At 47.2% G+C, this 19,896-nt stretch overlaps 6 protein-coding genes across 6 annotated transcripts, besides 5 other annotated features; 3 read left to right on the forward strand and 3 right to left on the reverse strand.

Annotated features, from left to right (window-relative positions):
• Positions 1-191: 191 nt before the first annotated feature.
• Positions 192-4,627, forward strand: TSTA_062430 (uncharacterized protein; the record flags this gene model as incomplete). Its single annotated transcript, XM_002340102.1, has 3 exons — positions 192-1,125; positions 1,188-2,565; positions 2,596-4,627. The coding sequence occupies 3 exons, from the start codon at positions 192-194 to the stop codon at positions 4,625-4,627; spliced, it is 4,344 nt and encodes a 1,447-aa protein (XP_002340143.1).
• A 12-nt stretch (positions 4,628-4,639) lies between these two features.
• TSTA_062440 (TPR domain protein) lies at positions 4,640-9,731 on the reverse strand (the record flags this gene model as incomplete). The annotated part of the gene is made up of 5 exons (XM_002340103.1): positions 4,640-5,831; positions 6,499-9,265; positions 9,315-9,465; positions 9,602-9,636; positions 9,688-9,731. The coding sequence occupies 5 exons, from the start codon at positions 9,729-9,731 to the stop codon at positions 4,752-4,754; spliced, it is 4,077 nt and encodes a 1,358-aa protein (XP_002340144.1). The 3' UTR covers positions 4,640-4,751.
• Positions 4,755-5,729: a mobile genetic element.
• Positions 4,893-5,720: a mobile genetic element.
• Positions 9,732-10,320: 589 nt separating the features above from the next.
• Positions 10,321-11,295: a mobile genetic element.
• Positions 10,393-11,163: a mobile genetic element.
• Positions 10,924-11,163: a mobile genetic element.
• A 186-nt stretch (positions 11,296-11,481) lies between the features above and the next one.
• Positions 11,482-13,105, reverse strand: TSTA_062450 (uncharacterized protein). The gene is made up of 3 exons (XM_002340104.1): positions 13,040-13,105; positions 12,462-12,970; positions 11,482-12,356 (listed from the first exon to the last, which is right to left on the reverse strand). The coding sequence occupies exons 1-3, from the start codon at positions 13,066-13,068 to the stop codon at positions 11,590-11,592; spliced, it is 1,305 nt and encodes a 434-aa protein (XP_002340145.1). The 5' UTR covers positions 13,069-13,105; the 3' UTR covers positions 11,482-11,589.
• Positions 13,106-13,599: 494 nt separating this feature from the next.
• On the reverse strand, positions 13,600-14,391 carry TSTA_062460 (uncharacterized protein; the record flags this gene model as incomplete). The annotated part of the gene is made up of 2 exons (XM_002340105.1): positions 14,071-14,391; positions 13,600-13,732 (listed from the first exon to the last, which is right to left on the reverse strand). The coding sequence occupies exons 1-2, from the start codon at positions 14,331-14,333 to the stop codon at positions 13,600-13,602; spliced, it is 396 nt and encodes a 131-aa protein (XP_002340146.1). The 5' UTR covers positions 14,334-14,391.
• Positions 14,392-14,678: 287 nt separating this feature from the next.
• On the forward strand, positions 14,679-15,304 carry TSTA_062470 (uncharacterized protein; the record flags this gene model as incomplete). The annotated part of the gene is made up of 3 exons (XM_002340106.1): positions 14,679-14,841; positions 14,875-15,025; positions 15,076-15,304. Exons 1-3 carry the CDS (start codon positions 14,688-14,690, stop codon positions 15,302-15,304), a joined length of 534 nt encoding a protein of 177 aa, XP_002340147.1. The 5' UTR covers positions 14,679-14,687.
• Positions 15,305-15,347: 43 nt separating this feature from the next.
• Positions 15,348-17,423, forward strand: TSTA_062480 (kinesin, putative; the record flags this gene model as incomplete). The annotated part of the gene is made up of 3 exons (XM_002340107.1): positions 15,348-16,000; positions 16,027-16,117; positions 16,176-17,423. The coding sequence occupies 3 exons, from the start codon at positions 15,348-15,350 to the stop codon at positions 17,421-17,423; spliced, it is 1,992 nt and encodes a 663-aa protein (XP_002340148.1).
• Between the last annotated feature and the right edge of the window lie 2,473 nt (positions 17,424-19,896).

The following is a 19,896-nucleotide window of genomic DNA, read 5'->3' on the forward strand; positions in this document are numbered from 1 at the left end:
TATTAGGAACTTCTATCAACTACCCGGCTTACTGTACTGATGTACCCCCCCGATCTCCCATCAGATTACGCAGCTAATGACTAACTCAGTTTCTAACGACGCGGCCTAGTCAAGACATAAACTGCTACCCCTCTGATTTTGCAGTACACATGACTCAAGTCGATCAGACTTTTTTTTTTCCTATTGACAAAATGAAATTCACTAATAGAGACTACACGGTCGCATGGATCTGCGCCTTGCCGCTGGAATTGAGGGCTGCAAAGTCTGTGCTCGATGAAGTTCATCCATCTCTGCCTCAAGTAAACTCCGACCATAATAATTACACACTTGGCAAAATTAGCGGTCATAATGTCGCATTGGCTTGCTTGCCATCTGGTGTCTACGGAAAAGTATCCGCTTCGGCTGTGGTATCACAGATGCTTTCCACGTTTCCGGAGATTCGGTTTGGCTTGATGGTTGGCATTGGAGGCGGAGTTCCCAGTACTGGGGTTGATGTTCGCCTTGGCGATGTTGTGATCAGCAAGCCAACAGGCCACGAAAGCGGTGTTGTCCAACATGATTATGGCAAAATTCCCCGTGATGGAAATTTCCAGCAAAATGGCTCCCTTAATAAGCCTCGTCCCATTTTGTTAACCGCTTTGTCTCAAATGGAGAGCGACAGTATATCACGAAGACGCCAGGTTAGAGACATAATCAATGCAGTACAGACTGAATATGAATACGGACAAGAATATATCCGACCAATGGATGACGGGTTATTCAGAGCTACATATGACCATACAGATGAGACACAAGATTGTTCTACATGTGACCAGAACCAACTAGTAGACCGTGATCCTCGAGAAACCAGCATGCCTGATTTTCATTACGGTTTAATTGGTTCTGGTGATCAGGTTATGAAGAATGCCAAAATTCGGGACTCTATTGGGAAACAGTGGAATTTGCTCTGTTTTGAAATGGAAGCTGCTGGCTTTATGGATCAACTCCAGCCTCTCGTGATCCGAGGGATATGTGACTATTGCGACTCCCATAAAAATAAAAAGTGGCAAGCGTATGCAGCCCTTGCTGCTGCTGCGTATGCTAAAGTGGTCCTATCAGAAATTCCTGCACCTCCAATTATTAGCAGTAAGATATCTTGATCCTTTTATCAGAATTGGTATACAGGATGCTGCTAACCGATGAGCTAGTTGATGTCAAATTGCAGGAATACTATGAGATGGATAATCGTCTGAGGATTAAGCGCCTCTCTGGAGATTTTCTGGATATGGAGCAATGCTACATCAATCTTTCTATTATAGAATACCAACATAAGAACCACGATATAAAGTTGCCAGCAGCACAGCCATCCTCGGGGTTTTCACTGCTCAATCGCCTAAAAATAACAGCAGATAGCCCTGAAAGGGAAGTCACGCTTCCAAACCTATTTCATGACCGAAAACTTCCGGATGGCCGAATGATCCAGCCCAGACGGATTTTAATTCGAGGACGTGCGGGTGTTGGGAAAACAACACTGTGCAAAAAGATTGTGCATGACTTTTACCACCAACAGATGTGGGCTGGCCTTTTCGATCGTGTTATATGGATACCTTTGCGAAGGCTCAAGGGGATGTCGTGCCTGGATGAATTTTTCCGCCGGGACTACTTTTCTTTTCAAGCTGAGCGTGACAGTTTAGTTTCCAAACTCTGGAAAACGGTTTTTGATCCAAGCCATAAAAGAACTCTCTGGTTATTGGACGGCCTTGATGAAATATCAGCATATCGCAATATTTCCGGTACTGACATGACTGAAATATTCAACCACCTATTAAGTCAAGCTAATGTGGTCATTACTTCCCGTTCATATGCTGTGAATATTTCTGGTCTTGCTCCTTTCGACCTAGAACTAGAGACAGTAGGATTTCATCCACGTCAGGTGCAGATCTACTTGGCCAAAACTATGAAGGATCCAGATATTACAGATCAGATCCATTCTTTTATTCGGAGTCACTGGCTAATCCAGGGACTTGTTCGAATACCAATCCAGCTTGATGCATTATGCTATAGTTGGAATAAGAACAACTTCCATTCTGATGCTTCACCACAAACTATGACAGAAATATACCAGGCCATTGAATTAAAGTTATGGCAAAAAGATATCTTGAACTTGGAGAATACAAGACAGTTAAGTGAAACCGCGGTCCAGAATCTACGAAAACGCTGGCAGATTCAGTCGGAGGTGGAGACGGAGATGAAATTCCTAGAATGTCTTGCCTTTACAGGGTTATACAGTGATATTATTGAATTTCATCAAGATCATCGGGATTGGCTCTATGAACAATCGCAATTTTACCAGATGTCAGATAATGTCCTTGACCGACTCTCCTTTCTGCGCACATCAGATACTACAAGCCAGGACCGGAGTTATCATTTTATACATCTTACTTTCCAGGAATTTTTCGCTGCTCAGCATTTCGTCCGGTGTTTGATATCCGAATCCAGCGAACCACTTCTCTCTCTCAAGCTCGACCGCTTGCGGGGAAAATGTACCATGAAACTATCACCAGAGGAATTTCTCCAGAAAAACAAGTACAGTGGACACTATGATGTATTCTAAAGGTTTGTCACAGGGCTGCTGTATAATATTGATGAAGAGCAAGTAAGCTCATTCCTTCAAAAAATCGAGAAGGAGCCACGAGATTTACTTGGCCCAGCACACCAGCGACTGCTTATGCACTGCTTCAGCGAGCTACCTCAGCCAGAAGATTCGGAACTGGCAGGGAACAGCAATGATTTCTTACGACGTCTTCGAGAAAAAATGGAACTTGGATGTATACAATGGTTTGATTATGAGAACAAATGCCTTCAAGAAATGCGCCTCTGCGCTGAGATTGAATTTCCAGATCATGTCCTGTGCGAATTACTTGAGAAGAACTTCTTGCAAAGGAGAAGATCCCACAGAGAAAAGATTCTAAGAGCATTAGCCCATCGTTGGCATATGTCGTCCAAGCTCATGGGTATAACCGCAAACTTTATGGACGACAGCGACTCGGACGTGAGGTGGGCGGCCATTGATGCCTTACGCACACAATCTCCCTTGCCACTCAGGATCCTCCAGGCGGTCACGTGTCGATTAGACGACAGCAATATGTACGTGAGGTGGTTGGCTATTAGTACCTTAGGCAAGCAATCTCCCTGGCCACTCGAAATCCTCCAGGCAGTTATGTACCGATTAGATGATAGTGACACAGACGTGAGGGAGGCAGCCATTGATGCCTTAGGCACCCAATCTCTCTGGCCACTTGAGATCCTCCAGGCAGTTATGAGCCAAATGGATGATAGCGACCCGGGCGTGAGGCGGGCAGCTATTAATGCCTTAGGCACACAATCTCCCTTGCCACTCAAGATCCTCCAGGCAGTTATATGCCGATTAGATGACAGCGACCTAGGCGTGAGGCGGGCAGCCGTTGATGCCTTAGGCATACAATCTCCCTTGCCGCTGGAGACCCTCCAGGCGGTCACGTGCCGATTAGATGACAGCGACCCAGGCGTGAGGCGGGCAGCCGTTGATGCCTTAGGCACACAATCTCCGTGGCCGCTCGAGATCATCCAGGCGGTCACATGCCGATTAGATGACAGCAATAGGGACGTGAGGTGGGCAGCTGTTGGTGCCTTAGGCAAACATTTTCCCTGGCCGCCCAAGATCCTCCAGGCGGTCATGGGCCGATTAGACGACAGCGACCCGTGCGCGAGGCAGGTAGCCGTTGAGGCCTTAGGCAATCAATCGCTCTGGCCACTCGAGATCCTCCAGGCGGTCATGGGCCGATTAGACGACAGTAATAGGGACGTGAGGTGGACGGCCATTAATGCCTTAGGCACCCTATCTCCCTGGCCGCTGGAGACCCTCCAGGCGGTCACGTGCCGATTAGATGACAGCGACCCAGGCGTGAGGCGGGCAGCCGTTGATGCCTTAGGCGTACAATCTCCCTTGCCGCTCGAGATCATCCAGGCAGTCACATGCCGATTAGACGACAGCAATAGTGACGTGAGGCGGGCAGCCGTTGGTGCCTTAGGCACGCAATCTCCCTGGCCGCTCGAGATCATCCAGGCGGTTACGTGCCGATTAGATGACAGCGACCTAGGCGTGAGGTGGCAAGCTGTTAATGCCCTAGGCACGCAATCTCCCTTGCCGCTGGAGATCCTCCAGGCGGTGATGGGCCGATTAGACGACAGCAATGGGGGCGTGAGGCAGGCAGCCGTTCATGCCTTAGGCAAACATTCTCCCTGGCCTCCCGAGATCCTCCAGGGGGCCATGGGGCGATTAGATGATAGAGACTGGCAAGTCGCGTCCGGACTAGAAGCTCTCTTGTGGAAACATGATGATTTCCTTTCTCCTTTCCTACATTTGCATGCTGATGCTGTCTCGGCATTGTGCAGAATTTGGATCCTAAGAAGTATACATGAGACCTTTGTCTGCTATGTGTGTGATGAAAACATTTATTTTGAGATACCGGACGGGAAAAGGTCATTCCTTTTATCTAAGGAGAAAATCCAGCAGCTCAAGCATACACTGTGGGTCGCTACCCTCAATAGCCCGATATTGCGTTTGGTTTACGGAGATGGGATTCCGTTTACCGCATTGAGAAATTAATCAAATTCTATTCTATTATATTTTCTGCTATCTTTAGCAAAGGAGGGTCGGGGAGAGCAGCAGTGCTAAATTTATGCTAACACAATGTTGCCACCATTGCATAAATGACGTCGATAAACTTGCATCACATCTTTTCAATTGCCAGGCCAGAGTTCCGGAAATGTCCTTCTGCACTTTGCTCCCTTCTACCCACAGTATCAATGCACCATTCTAGGAATGTATCGAATCCTTGGTCAGGGTTGTCGGCGTAAGTTTGCCAATGACGCTTGATGAAGGCTTTTAGCTCAGCAAAGAGCTCTTCAATTGGGTTCAAATCTGGAGAGTACGGGGGCAAATATACAAGTTTGACTCCGGCTTTTGAACACATCGTCTCGATATTTTTGGAATGGTGAAATGAAGCATTATCCATAACGATAACCGACTTCGGTTCTGGCCATTTCCCACAATGATGAAGCAGCTCCTCAATGAAGTTTTCGAAGAATGAAGCGTCCGTGGAGCCTTTGAAGACGTAATACATGATAACTCCATCCTGGGCATAGGCTGGGAGAATTTGATAACGTTGATCGCGATGAAATTTGGTTACCTGAGCTGGCGCTACGCCAAGAGGTGACCATCCTGTCCTTCTGAAGCCTGCTCTCTTGTCACATCCTGATTCATCCACATATACTAGGTGATATGATCGAAAATCAGATATCAAATGCATATATCCGTCCCGTAAATCAGCATTTCTCTGGCTAGCTTTTTGTTTGGAAGTCTTTTTGGACCAGCCTTCCCGTTTGAGAGCACGACTAATATCCCACGTTTTCACTTGTACGCCGAAGTCGTCCCATATAAAGATTGCCATCTCATCCAGATATAACTGAGGCTTTTCGAGCAGGTGATCACAAAGAGCCTCGATCATTACCGGCGTAAGACGGCGCGGGCGCCCACTTTTATTTGAAGGCGCTGTCACGCTACCAAACAGGCGTAAGTTGGAACGATGTCGTCTGATTGTACTTGGATGGCACTGGGCAGCTTCGGCGATCTGGGAGGTAGTGAGTTCATTACTCAGAATCATATCTCGTGTAAACTCTCGAGTTGATACTGCTAGTCTTGGCGCCATTTGGATCTCGTACTGTGGTTTTCTATCAAAAGGATGATTAAAGTTGTATGGATCTTCCGGAGGATCTGCCGCTAGTGGAAGCGTGCTCACGTGGGGTAACATCTGTATTACGAATACACAACCTCCTCTATTCTAAGTCACGAAACTTTCCATACTGTCTCAATACCTGGATCTGAGACAGGGGCTCGGAAAAATTCACAAATATGGACTAGCGCAATCCTGGCTACAGGGGTTCAGAAACAATCTAAGTGTGTAGAAGCGCGCACTGGTTTTGCAATCAACTGTATAATATATAAAATCCATTATTTATCCATACCCGAGGGACCCCTAGATGACTTTACCATGGCTGAAAAGGTTACACCAAAGGTGTTCATGCAAGAAGCAGGGTTCGGAACGGTACACTCGGAAGCAAAACCGGTGTCGGGGTCTTACTCTCTTTGATTGTTCCTGAAACCAAGTGCCAAGCAAGTCTAGACTACTTTTAGCTTAGCTTAAACTCTTATGTATTTCACCATGTCATGTATGGTATTGTACCGTACTTGTATACATATATTCAAATTTCAAGTGCCTGTTGCCAGAATATGAGTGACACTGATTTTCGCATTGGCGTCATAAACGACTCGTAAATAGGTCATGTAGGTTGGGAAAATAGTCGGAATCTTACAGAGACTGACGCAAGATTGATTCTGGATAAGCCTGGGCCACTTCTGAACCGCATAGAGTATTCAACTATTCATTATCATTTGATACTAGATTCACTTTGTTATACAGCCTCATTGGCTACTGGTATATCAATACCTAAGACTTCAGTCTGCCAACAAATCAATGCCGCAGCGGATGACAGAGTATTAGGGTGCTCAACTCCTAGAACTTTTGACTGTAGGTATACACAGTCCTTCATTAGGTTAAGGGCTTCCACATCGCGGCCCTGCTCTTTCCAAGTAAAGGCTAGGTTGGCCATGCTGGTCAGCGTGTCAGGATGCTCCGCACCAAGTACCCTCTTCCTCGTCTCCATCACCTGCACTTCCAGCTCTTCCGCCTCTTTCCATCGTCCTTGATTCCAGTACGTCGACGCCAGGTTGGCCATGCTGGTCAGCGTGTTAAGATGCTCCGCACCCAGCACCCTCTTTGTTGTCTCCACCACCTGCACAAAAAGCTCTTCCGCCTCTTTCCATCGTCCTTGATTCCTGTACGTTGACGCCAGGTTGGCCATGCTGGTCAGCGTGTTAGGATGCTCCGCACCCAGCACCCTCTTTGTTGTCTCCATCACCTGCACTTCCAGCTCTTCCGCCTCTTTCCATCGTCCTTGATTCCAGTACGTCGACGCCAGGTTGCCCATGCTGGTCAGCGTGTCAGGATGCTCTGCACCCAGCACCATCTTCCTCGCCTCCATCACCTGCACCTCTAGCTCTTCTGCCTCTTTCAATCGCCCCTGATTCCTGTACGTCGACGCCAGGTTGGCCATGCTGGTCAGCGTGTCAGGATGCTCCGCACCCAGCACCCTCTTCCTCGTCTCCATCACCTGCACTTCCAGCTCTTCCGCCTCTTTCCATTGTCCTTGATTCCTGTACGTCGACGCCAGGTTGGCCATGCTGGTCAGCGTGTCAGGATGCTCTGCACCCAGCACCATCTTCCTCGTCTCCATCACCTGCACTTCCAGCTCTTCCGCCTCTTTCCATCGTCCTTGATTCCTGTACGTTGACGCCAGGTTGGCCATGCTGGTCAGCGTGTCAGGATGCTCCGCACCCAGCACCCTCTTTGTTGTCTCCACCACCTGCACTTCCAGCTCTTCCGCCTCTTTCCATCGTCCTTGATTCCTGTACGTCGATGCCAGGTTGCCCATGCTGGTCAGTGTGTTAGGATGCTCCGCACCTAGCACCCTCTTTGTTGTCTCCACCACCTGCACTTCCAGCTCTTCCGCCTCTTTCCATCGTCCTTGATTCCTGTACGTCGACGCCAGGTTGGCCATGCTGATAAGCGTGTCAGGATGCTCCGCACCCAGTACCCTCTTCCTCGTCTCCATCACCTGCACAAACAGCTCTTCCGCCTCTTTCCATCGTCCTTGATTCCAGTACGTTGACGCCAGGTTGGCCATGCTGGTCAGCGTGTCAGGATGCTCCGCACCCAGCACCCTCTTCCTCGTTTCCATCACCTGCACAAACAGCTCTTCCGCTTCTTCCCATCGACCTTGAAGCAAGTTTATCAATCCTACAAGTTCCATACTGCTTAACGTCTTTTCATGTTCTGGACCTAGGTACCTCTTCCAAGTCTTCATTGCTCTGACTGACAGCTTTGCTCCCTCACCACCATTACCATTTCTCCAGTCATACCATGCAGCCTTATACAGCACCGAAGCCCATTCAATTAAAGCGTCCCGGCCTTCCGGCTGTAGCTTTGCGGCGGACTTCGCATGCGGGAACAGTATCTGGCATTGTTCCCAGTTCTCATACTCTCCACTAGGTAACTCCGCATTCAAATTCCGGATATATTCCGACTGCCACCTTTCCAGCTCGCCATTTGCTGCCAGCCATGTTCGTGTTGCAACCTGCACCAGGTTGTGCATACTGAAGGCCGTTCGGTCTATGTTCATTGAGATCAAGGAGTACCTCCGTAACATGAGAATATCATCATTGAACTTATCCGTCACGCTAGACAGTGCTTCACTGTCGTGATCGTCGTCACTATGAGTTTCTTCCACGTCTCCGCCACTATGGTTGTAGAGGAGAGCCTTGGGAATTCCTTGGCGGTCGAAGAAACTCATCAACGACAATAGATCAGCCGCGGATCGTCGGCTTTCGCGGATGCTCTCAAATGAGATCTGCCATGTGATCAGGACTTTGTTCTCAGCCTCGCGATCTCGACGAAACTGGCCCTCCTCATGGTCTAACAGACGGATCTTCTTGCGATCATTCTTCTGGAACTCGTTAACATATTGTCGTACCGAACAGCCCCGATCTGGGTCGGAAATATATGCCGCCGCTTGGACGATCGCGAGTGGGATGAAATTCAATGCTGCTGCTAGTTCTGCAACATCCTGGCTATCGTGCTGTTGCTCATCCTGCTTTCCCAGCTTCGTCTCGAACAGTGCTTGTGCCTGTGTACCATCCATCGGCTCCACTGAAATAATGTCGTGCTGGTTCACTAGTTTTAATGCAGCCTCCCTGTTTCGTGATGTTATCAAAATAGATCCGTTTGGGCTTTGGGGAAGATAATCTCGCAGTGATCGATCTGCTCTGCTAGTTTCATAACCAGCCTGATCCTGTATATTATCAGAGCGGTTGATGAGGAAATGAGCATTATCAACGTTGTCAAGTATAAGAATCCACTTTCTATTCTTGTTATCTCGTAGCCAGTCATGTACAAGCTTGAAGATGTTAGACTTGGGGTCTCGCCACCCAAAGAGCTTGATAGTTTCGGCAAGCTCTTCATAGCTCTGCTTAAACCGGGCGGCGTTACTCGCATGGATCCAAAAAATCCACGTTTCCGGCTCTCGCTCGTGGATTCGGTATGCATATTCAATCGCGAGTTGTGACTTGCTGCACACCAAGTTAGCGGCGACCAGGAAAGCACATGCTCTTTACCCACCCAACACCACCCAAACCTACCAGCGCCGTCCTGGATCCTGGTGTAGCACATCGGTCCTGGAGCTGATTCAGGATCGTCGCACGGTCGATGAAATCCGGATCGCGGAGAAATGGGATCGAAAGGGATGGAGCGGCTGGAGTCTCAGGACGTTCTACGCAACCAGTTTCTTGTTAGCACCGTCCGAGAATGGTGGAGTAACAGGAACGGGAACTTGCCCGTCGCATGGTAGTGGTGGGTCTCGACATTCCCAGCGATATAGCCCGCTTGGAATCCGTGGTTGTGCGCACCCGAGAAGGTCGCGTTATATCCGGCAAGAGCCATGCTACTCCTTATAAAGTTAGAGGCTATATCTCATCGAGAATCGGCTCTTTACCGTCGGGATGGATGTTCCTTTTGAAGTCGAACGTGCGCTCGCATTCTAAGTATAGTTTTGCTCTGGCGCTCGGACACAATAGGATGGGGTGTGGTGTGGACTGGCCTATGATTGCCATTGGCTGATTTGATTCGGAACCCCTACCATGGATAACAATTGGCTCGGACGGCGAATGAGAAAATCCGGACCCGAATCCGGTGCCGCATGACTCAGACGGTTCTGTTGGATTATTACTAATCCGTGGGGGCAGATTCGGCAATGATTCCTAGCTTTGCTACGTGGAAAGTGTTCGTATTGGAAGTAGAATTAACAAGCAAAAATTGTATGTCTTCCCCCCTTCCCTCTTTCTAAGAATTGAGGGTGATTCTATGTCTTTATATATTCCAATGCGGTCTCAGAGAAGTAAGGGAAATAACAACAGGAATTTCAGCTAAGGCAAAGCGAAGAATCCGAGTCACAAACATGAAACTATACAGGTTTGACCACTGTAGTTGATTGGTATCAAGGGGCATTTTGGCGATGTGCACTTTCTTAATTAGGGTCAGAGGTATCGTCCTGTCGACACCTAGTTATCTAACAGGTTCCTCCCGGTAGATCACGTCGATCATCCTTGCTCACCCTACCAGCAGCGATATGGCACCCAATCTTGCCGCATCAACCCTGGAGTTCATCAGCGACATGATCCGCAGTAGCGAGCTAACTGAGTCCCAGATGGCTGAAGCTGCAGGCTGTAGCGAACGGACGAGCACAAGGCTGCGCTCGAATCTCCGTTCGTTTGGTAGTGTGAAAGCCCCTCTGAACAAAGGCGGAAGGCCACGAAGTCTTCCGCCGTACATGGTTCAAACCCTTTGTGACTATCTTCTCGAGAAACCTCACTTATACCTTGACGAGATGGCAGTTTATCTCTGGGATGAATTTGAAACACAGGTGACAACATGCAGCATTAGGCGTGCACTGAAATATGCTGGTTGGTCAAAGAAGAAAGCTAAGCAGAAGGCAAGGGAACGAAATCTCAACTTGCGTGATGAATATTTCTACTTCATTCCAGACTTTTCTTCAGACCAACTGGTCTTTGTAGATGAATCGGGATGTGATAAGCAGATCGGCTGCCGAAGGACAGGCTGGTCTCCGCTTGGCATCACACCAGTCCAAGTTACCAAGTTTCATCGTGATCAGCGACATCATATCCTTCCCGCCTATGCTCAAGACGGAATTGTTCTATCTCGTGTCTTTCAAGGATCTACTGACGCCTCTCTTTTCGAGGATTTTATCGAGCAACTTCTTCATCATTGCGGAAGATGGCCGGGACCCAAATCTGTTCTTGTCATGGACAACGCCTCCTTTCATCACTCAGATAAGATAAGTCAGATGTGCTCTTAGGCCGGAGTCCAACTTGTATACCTGCCACCTTATTCCCAAGATCTGAATCCCATTGAAGAGTTCTTTTCAGAGTTGAAAGTTTTTATTCGGCGGCACTGGCAATCCTATGAAGACAACCCTGATCAAGGATTTGATGGCTTCCTTGAGTGGTGTGTGGAAACCGTGGGTGGAAGGAAACAAAGTGCAGAAGGGCATTTTCGCAATGCTGGTCTGACAATAGGAGAGGTATGACACAGCCAGCAAAGCGTTTGATTTAGACCGTGTTGGTATCGCATTTGAGAAGATGCAAAAGGCTCTACATTGCTATTATTGCAAGGACAAACATCATACAGTAGCACGCTTGCGTCTCGATCTGTGTAGTGACTTCGTTCGAGCAGCGGCCCACTTAGTACAATAATTTATCATATGACTGTAGACCTTAGACAGCGATTCATTGCTCCTAAACTCATCCTATGACTTGTATTCAACACGGTGATGCAGGTGACTCCTTCTGAGACCCTATCTTGTCTAAATGATGTCTTATCAATCCCAGATATCCCGGGCTGCAATAAGTTCTTTTTGCTTACGATCCTCAATCCAAAGCAGGACGTCATTAACAAACCTCCGAGCAGCACCAATCTTCACACCCTGTTCGTAGAAATATCCCGGATTCTTATCAGTGCAAATCTGCTTCAGGTCCAGGCAATTTTCGAACGCGATATCCCGTGCTTTCTTGATGTTATGGATGAATTGTTCAGTTTCCACTCGCGATAGCTGCCACTCAGTATATTCCTCCAGTGCTGCCTCCAATGGACCGGGAATGTCAATGACCTCTGTGGGTGTAGATCTTAAAGTTACCTCCATGTCATTTGCTGTAGAGACAGAGTGTTGAGGAGTCAGGAGGACATTGATGTTGATTGGCGGTAACACTGCCGCACTTGTAGAAAGACCGGAGGATCTCTGTTGCTTTTCAGCTCGCTGCTGCTCTTCTGCATACAGCTGGTCGCGGACACTGTCAGGGATATCATCGTGGGTCTCGATAATCCCGCCTTGCTCTATATACTTGATGAGGGTCTTCAGGTGATGCGTTCTGAGTCGGTAATGCTTTTTCCCGATGGGATCCTGCCAGCAGTACTGCCCCTCATGGTGGCATGGAGGCCCAGGACAACGCATCGTCTTATATACATTGCGCCACACCGATGGCTGGCCAGCGAAGTCTTCAGCATCCATGCGGTCTTCTCGCTCGTTGAGCATCCGCTTGGTTGTCGATGAACTATTTCGTTTGTCAATTCTTGGTTCATTGCTGTCCTCTATGTAGTTGATAGAAATGGAAAGCCTGAGCCCTTTGCCCTGGCGGATCAGTGTTTACCACATCAGGAACTGCCTCTCTATAGCTGTCCAATCAATGTCAGTACTTTCGAAACGCTTAGTAAGGTCACGATGTGACCGATCGTTAATAGACATCACAATCTCGATATCATCCAGGCGTACCCGATGATTACGGGGCTTTTTCTGACGGAGAACGCGTTCGGCTTTTTCTTTGATCTGTTGCCAGTATGAACTGGGTTTTAAAGATAGGTCTTGCTCGGTGTCCCTCGCCAGGCCGCGATTGTTCAGTTTTACTTTCCATTTGATCACATAGTTTATACATGATGCATATGCGTCATGTGCTCCCCCACCAAAGCAGTCATCTTCGTTCAGAAAGCCAAGCTGACTGAGCGTCGGTCGGCGTGACGATGTCAACGGTTCGTTATGTCTATGGTTGGGGGAAGAGGAGTACACGGATGGCGTACGTTCGTGTTCGATATTACCAGGGGTTGGAGCGTACCACGGGGTTTGTTCCCATGTCCTATCTTGAGAGTCAACATTGCGGTTAGGAGCATTGTACACCGTCTCCTCCAGGCAGTAGATGCCTGTGAGGAGCCTAATGTAAAGATGGCTAGTGTTAGTTTTAGTTTTCACACAAGCAATCTAAGGAGAAATTGATGCTGACAAACTAAGAAGAACAACAAATAGGGCCATTATCTCATGTATTATTACTTAGTTTGATGCATAAACCACAACAAACACCTGCAGTCAAGTCACAGAATTTGTTGCGTCTGCCAGGCACCCATCCTGGTTGTTTGCCTTGTTTGCATGGAACTTTCCCGTCTGTTCTAGAAGCAGTACAAAAACAACGCATGACATCATTTTATTTCAGTGTCCCCACAGTATAAGCATCCAGATCTACGTACAGAGTAGTAATAATTATCTTATTCATGTACCTCTGAGAGTATCAGTGATTTGACTCATTCAGGTATAGCGCATCGTCCTATTAAGATTTGTGGCAGAATCTCAGCGCGGTATCCACCGTCTTTGCAACCAAGTGGGACAAAATAGGCCCCGCTACCCTTAGTTGCTTTTGCCATTTGAACTCCAAGTGATTAGACCCGCGCTATAGCCGATCTGCATGCCACTATTGTGGCTACCTGTGAATGTTGCGCTATATATGTCGCGGCTGTGCTGATCTTGGGTCATAGTGCGCAATTGTGATGAGACAACTCCTGATACAGTTTAATCACTCTCTAGAAGATGTGATTGCTCTTTAACTTCTTTTATTGCAAGAGTTTGTTGTGCGCCGTTATCATCCTCGTCCTCTGGTTCCTCTTGAAGTTCTTCCTGGCGCTTCAAGGCATCTTTGTGCTGCCTGCTTATGAGGGTAATATGTTCCTGTATTGCTTTCTCTAGGTTCTGCAATCAGGTGTTTAATTCATCGCGATTGATCTTCGAATTATGCTCTGAGTGGAGCTGAACAAGTCTTCTAGAGTATCAGTATATAATCAAAAGCGGAATTTGCAAGGGTCATACAGTTGGGTACTTTCAATGGCAAACTGAACGATAGCCTGGCAAGATTAGACGTGTGTTCTAAAGGTACGGATCTTTTCCCGATTCCATACGCCAACGGAAAGGCGATCTCAAAGAGAAAGCTTGGAATTGTTAGAATGTCTTGTCCATTGCTGAAGTCTCCATGTGAAGTTGGCACACGCTTGGCCGCATCGATTCACAGCCTCTGCGACCCTAGTATTTTCCAGATCGGATTTGGCTTCGGCATATACCGCATAGTCAGAAATTGTGAGTTGCTCTAGGGCGGTAAGAGGGCGCTGGATGGCCTCCAAGTTTGAAGCGATGTCTTGGGCCACTTCTTTAGCATCAGCGAGGCTACTAATCAGATCACGGAGGTGGTCGATGCTGGATAGAGCAAAACCTGTAATGCCAAGGGTGCCAACAGTAATGCTGAAGGGATCCATGTTTTTCGGAATTACAAGGTGAAGAAATAGCGGATAAAGGATATAGAGAATATTGGGTGGATTCTAAAGGTTTTACATAGAGGCGGGCGAGCTTTTCCGACGACATAGCGGGGCACTCTACAATGGGGATTCCATGTAGATCTGAATTGAATATCTGTAGACCAGCCAAGACTGTCGGGTTCACATCTGAAAGTTGTTATTGGGCGCTTCTCACAAGAAGCCAGCCAATGGAAACCTGAATAGCTGATCGCACTCCACCCTTCCGCCCAGAAGTGTCATTGGTGGGACTGTAACTAGCTTAAAATACATGAGAACGTCCGTGCAGAAGGAACATCCACCCCGAATGGCAAAGAGATGAGATACAGCTCCCACCTCATGAATAGCATCATGGCTTCCGCCGAGTATAATGCCTCTTTCTCGGGCGCGCACAACTATGGACTACAAGCTGGCTATATTGCCGGGAACGTTCACTACTACCCCACAGGCAAGTTACCGTCACTCCACCATGGTAGAGCTGGCTAAGAATAGACTGGCTACGTAGAACGTCCTGAGACTCCTCCCGCGCCGTCCCTTTCAATCCCATTTCTCCGCGATCCGGATTTCATCGACCGAGCAACAATCCTGAATCAGCTCCACGACCGGTGTGCTACACCAGGGTCCAAGACAGCGCTGGTAGGCCTGGGTGGTGTTAGGTTTATAAAGAGCATATGCACTTTCCCGGTCACTCTAACTTGGAGTGCAGAAAATCACAGCTTGTAATTGAATATGCATACCGGATCCACGAGCAGGAACCAGATACGTGGGTTTTTTGGATCTATGCCAGTAATGTCGACCGATTTGAGCAGAGCTACCAGAAGATCGCCGATCATGTCAAGCTCTTTGGGCGGCGGGACCCGAAGGCAAACATCTTCAAGCTTGTGCATGACTGGCTACGGGATCTGAAAAAACAGAAAGTGGATACTGATACTTGATAATGTTGACAATGCTTATTTCCTTATTAACCGACCCAATAATATGCAATATCAGGCTAGGCGTGAAATCACCGGAGCGGATCGCCCACTGCGAGAGTATCTTCCACGAAGCCCTGACGGATCTCTTCTAATAACATCGCGGAGCAGGGAGGCCGCACTGAAGCTGGTGGACCAGCATAATATTATTGGAGTCGAGCCGATGGATGAGGCAAATGCTAAAGCGCTACTTGAGAAGAAGCTGGGAATTAACGATGAGGACCAGGACGAAAGCCAGGATGTTGTAGAGCTTACAGCAATATTGGGTTTCATTCCGCTTGCAATTGTCCAAGCCGCGGCATATATCTCCGACCCAGATTGGGGTTGTTCAGTGCGAGAGTATCTCAGTGAGTTTTGGAAATGCGATGGCAAGAAGATCCATTTATTAGACTTTGTAGATGGCCAATTCCGTCGAGATTGGGAGACTAAGAACTCTGTTCTTATGACATGGCAGGTCTCGTTTAACAGCATACGCCAAAGCCGACGATCAGCGACCGACTTGCTGTCGCTGATGAGCTTCTTCGACTGCCAAGGAATTCCCGAGACTCTTCTCCACAATTATAGACTGAAAGATGCCAAAGACACTCAGAGAGAAGATGATTACAATAATGGGTCTAGCGAGACTGACGATTTCTTGGATGATATTCTCATACTGCGGAGGTACTCCTTGATTGCTATCAATGTAGATCGAACTCTCTTCAATATGCACAAGCTGGTGCAGCTCGCAACACGAAGATGACTGGAAGCGAATGGCGAACTAGAGAAGTGGAAGCGGCAGTATATCAAGAAGCTCAATTCTAAACTCCCGACCGGGGAGTTTGAAAATTGAGCACAGTGGCAAGTACTTTTCCCGCATGCCAAGTCAGCTCTTACGTGCAAGCCAGAAGATCCAAGCTCGTTACTAGAGTGGGCGTCTGTGTTGCATAAGGCTGCGTGGTATGACTGGCAAAGCGGAAATGGGGCCGCAGGAGAGCAGCTGTCAATTAGAGCGATGAACATTCGAAAGAAGCTGCTCGGTCCAGAACATGAAGACACTCTGAGTAGTATGGAAATAGTGGGGTTGATATATATGCTTAAAGGTCAAGGGGAGAAGGCGGAACAGCTTTTCATGAGAGTGATGGGAAAAAGGAAGGAAGTGCTAGGTGTAGAGCATCCTGAAACGTTGACCAGCATGGCTAATTTGGCATCGACATACTGGATTCAAGGTCGCTGGAAAGAGGCTGAAGAGCTGGATGTGCAGGTCATGGACACTAGAAAGGCCGTGTTTGGCAAAGAGCATCCTGATACGCTGTCCAGCATATCCAATCTGGCGTCGACGTACATGACTCAAGGGCGATTGAAGGAGGCTGAAGACCTACATGTGCAGGCATTGGTAACGAGAAAGAACATGCTAGGGACGGAACATCCTGAAACGCTGAGCAGCATGGCCAACCTAGCATCTATCTACAGGGATCAAGGCCAATTAGATAAGGATCTAAACCGAGGGATGGAAGTGATAAGAATAAGTTTAGAAGTGCTAGGTGCTGAGCATCCTGAGACATTGACCAACATTAGCAATTTGGCGTTAACATACAAATATCAAGGCCGATGGAAAGAGGCCGAAGAGTTGAATGTGCAGGTGATGGAGATCAGTGCAAAAGTACTGGGTGACGAGCATCCCGACACGTTGACCAGCATGGCCAACTTGGCATCGACATACTGTGATCAAGGGCGATGGGATGAGGCAGAAAAGCTTGAGGTGAATGTATTAAAGACAAGTCAAAGGGTGCTTGGTGCAAAGCATCCAAAGACGCTAACAAGCATGGGTAATTTGGCATTAACATACACAAATCAAGGCCGATGGAAAGAGGCCAAAGAGCTGAATGTGCAGGTGATGGAGATGAGTAAAAGCGTCATGGAAGAGGAGCATCCTAATACGCTAGTCAGCATGGCCAACCTGGCCTTCGCTTGGAAAGAGCAGGGCTGTGGTGTGGAAGCCCTTAACCTAATGAAGGACTGTGTACACCTACGGTTAAAAATTTTAGGCGCTGAGCACCCTGACACTCTGTCATCTGCTGCGGCATTGATCAAATGGCAGACTTAGAAGATTAGATCAAAGCATCCAATGATGCCGTGAACTGGATACGGTACTTCAGAACAGCGACGATTCCGGCCTCTTGAAGTCTGTATTTATTTTATTTCCAGACATCTTAATAAACATACGTCAGGCTAGTTGTAACTGCGTGTCAGTCTTATGCCAAGAAACACGTAATATAAGACTGGATCGAGGTGGTCATGCATATCCGGTACAATACCGTACATGATACGTTGAAGTGGAGTTGTCTTGGCACTTGTTCAAATGTAGTTTAGCCTCACTTGGAACAGGGATCGAGAAACAATCGAAGAGAGTCAGACCCCGACACCGGTTTTGCATCCGAGTGTATAGAGAATCAGCAGCGGTGCCGAATCTGTGAAAGAAGCTGTATGAGGTGCGGAAGGCAGGCATCAGCAAGATTCTCCTGCGCAGAACGAAGAGGATTTCATCGTCATATCAGATCTCCTGCAAGCGCATGTGGCGGAAATTCTGGACGTTCAGGAATCCTCGTGGGATAATGCGTTCAACAAGTGGCGCTTCAAGCAAAAGCCATCCACGTTTGTACTTGTACGTAAACCAATATAGCACAATCTAAAGAAATGGAGTTTATAAAATGTCCTGAGGGCATGTTGATTAACTGCTTCCTTGATAGACGAGGAAAAACAAATCGCGGATACTGTACTGCAACATCCATGGAGACGGAAGAAGATAAGCTATAATTAGCAAAAGTTAGACAACGTCGGATTTCAGTCATTTAGGCAATCTGAAGTGTTGAAGAGGGAGCTACTACTGTACATGTATCCGTGGATTTGTATCTGGCGTCCAGCAGTCACATCACACGTGTTAGTCCTCGAACACTCCGTAGTATCCGTAGATGCTAGGAAAACCAAGTAAATGAGTTCAGGCCTCCAGTTCACAAGGGTTTCGCTTACTCACTCCCATCTCAGAGATGCTTGAAGAGACAAGAAGGTGAACACCTGACCAGTTTGCTTAGGCACCCTCTGTTTCTTTATTCAAGTTTGTCTGCTTTCCAAGGAACGTACTAGGACATTCTGTATTGGTGGTACAAAAAGCAATACCTAGGTTTGTATAGTTACGTTCAATACTACTGGTGAATTACAGAATTTATGGACTAAACTTAGCATCGATTAGGTTGCGGGAGTGGCGTCGAGAAAGAGTGGAAGAGTTGCAAAACATGTAAAGCTTAGGACTGAATTTGCAAGCCTAATGAGTTAGAAAAAAGAAGGAAAGAGAGAACAAGGAAAGATGTATATAGAGGTGTTGTTGCAGCACTGGGGAGTGACGTACTGATCCTACTTCGAGAAACAATGCGTCTAACAATACAGCGCCTTGCAAGTATGGATCCTGGCGAGGCTGTCATCCTAGACAGGGCATTGTTCAACAGGCAAGAGTAGTGATCACATTTCTCTCGTTCTTGCTCCACCAGGAGCAGGGATATATGTACTATGTATTCAAGTATGAATCCATTTAACTGTACTATAGTAGACCTGTTCAACTATAAATCCGTTCAATTGTGGATTCGTTTATGTGTGGATCTATTTAAGTATGGATTTGTTCAACTGTGGATCTGTTCAACTGTGGATCTCTTCAACTGTGGGTCCGTTTAACTGTGGATCTGTTTAACTATGGATCTGTTTAACTGTGGATCCATTTAACTGTACTAGTAAACCAGTTCAACTATATGGAGTAGATCGGTTCAACTGTGGATCTGTTCAACTGTGGGTCCGTTTAACTGTACTAGTACACCAGTTCAACTGTACAGAGTAGATCGGTTCAACAGTGGATTGGTTAAAGTGTGAATCCATTCAAATATGGATTTGTTCAACTGTGGATCTGTTCACTATATGATGGCATTCATTCTCTATCCTAAGAGGTAACTAGTCGAACAAAAACTAAGCATGAGGAAAAAAAGGAAAGGAGCACGCTCAGCCGCGGGCAGAGATCACTTTTGTATGTGTGCGTATGGCTCTCGTCGGAGCCTAATCGGGAAATTGTGAAGATAAAGAGATATCCCTATTTGGAACTCCCTAGGGCTCAGGGCTCCAACAAGGAGCCAACGCGATACAGCCGCCAGGCCCATCACACACTAGACCTGTTTAACTGTGGGCCTGTTCAACTGTGGATCTATTGTAATCCTACCAAGGGGTTGAAAAATATATTTACTTATTGAACTGAAAGATTGACTATTATATATTTTGTAAACTAGATAATACGTAACCACAAGAGTAGCTAGTTATGCCCATATTTTTCAATACAAGTGTAACAACGTTACGTAGGGTATGTATAGTTACATTCGAGAGAGATCATGGAAGGCTAAGCACACAAGGTAGGGTATAGAATGTCAATATACTGAAACCTATCTCTTCTGCTTCCGCAGCGTGCATTCTATATAAGAGACATTCATGTTGTTTTACAGCAATACATTATTAACTATGGCCAGCTGAAGTATCTACACTTTTGC

This window comes from Talaromyces stipitatus, genomic scaffold (genome assembly GCF_000003125.1).
Source record: "Talaromyces stipitatus ATCC 10500 scf_1105507295523 genomic scaffold, whole genome shotgun sequence".
Lineage (NCBI taxonomy): Eukaryota > Fungi > Ascomycota > Eurotiomycetes > Eurotiales > Trichocomaceae > Talaromyces > Talaromyces stipitatus.

Coding starts and splice junctions, on each gene's coding strand:
- TSTA_062450 (XM_002340104.1), bottom strand. CDS start 13,068: ATGGCCCTATTTGTTGTTCTTCTTAGTTT. Junction 12,971..13,039: donor TTTGTTGTTCTTCTTAGTTT/GTCAGCATCAAT, acceptor TCTTTACATTAG/GCTCCTCACAGGCATCTACT. Junction 12,357..12,461: donor CCTTACTAAGCGTTTCGAAA/GTACTGACATTG, acceptor TCAACTACATAG/AGGACAGCAATGAACCAAGA.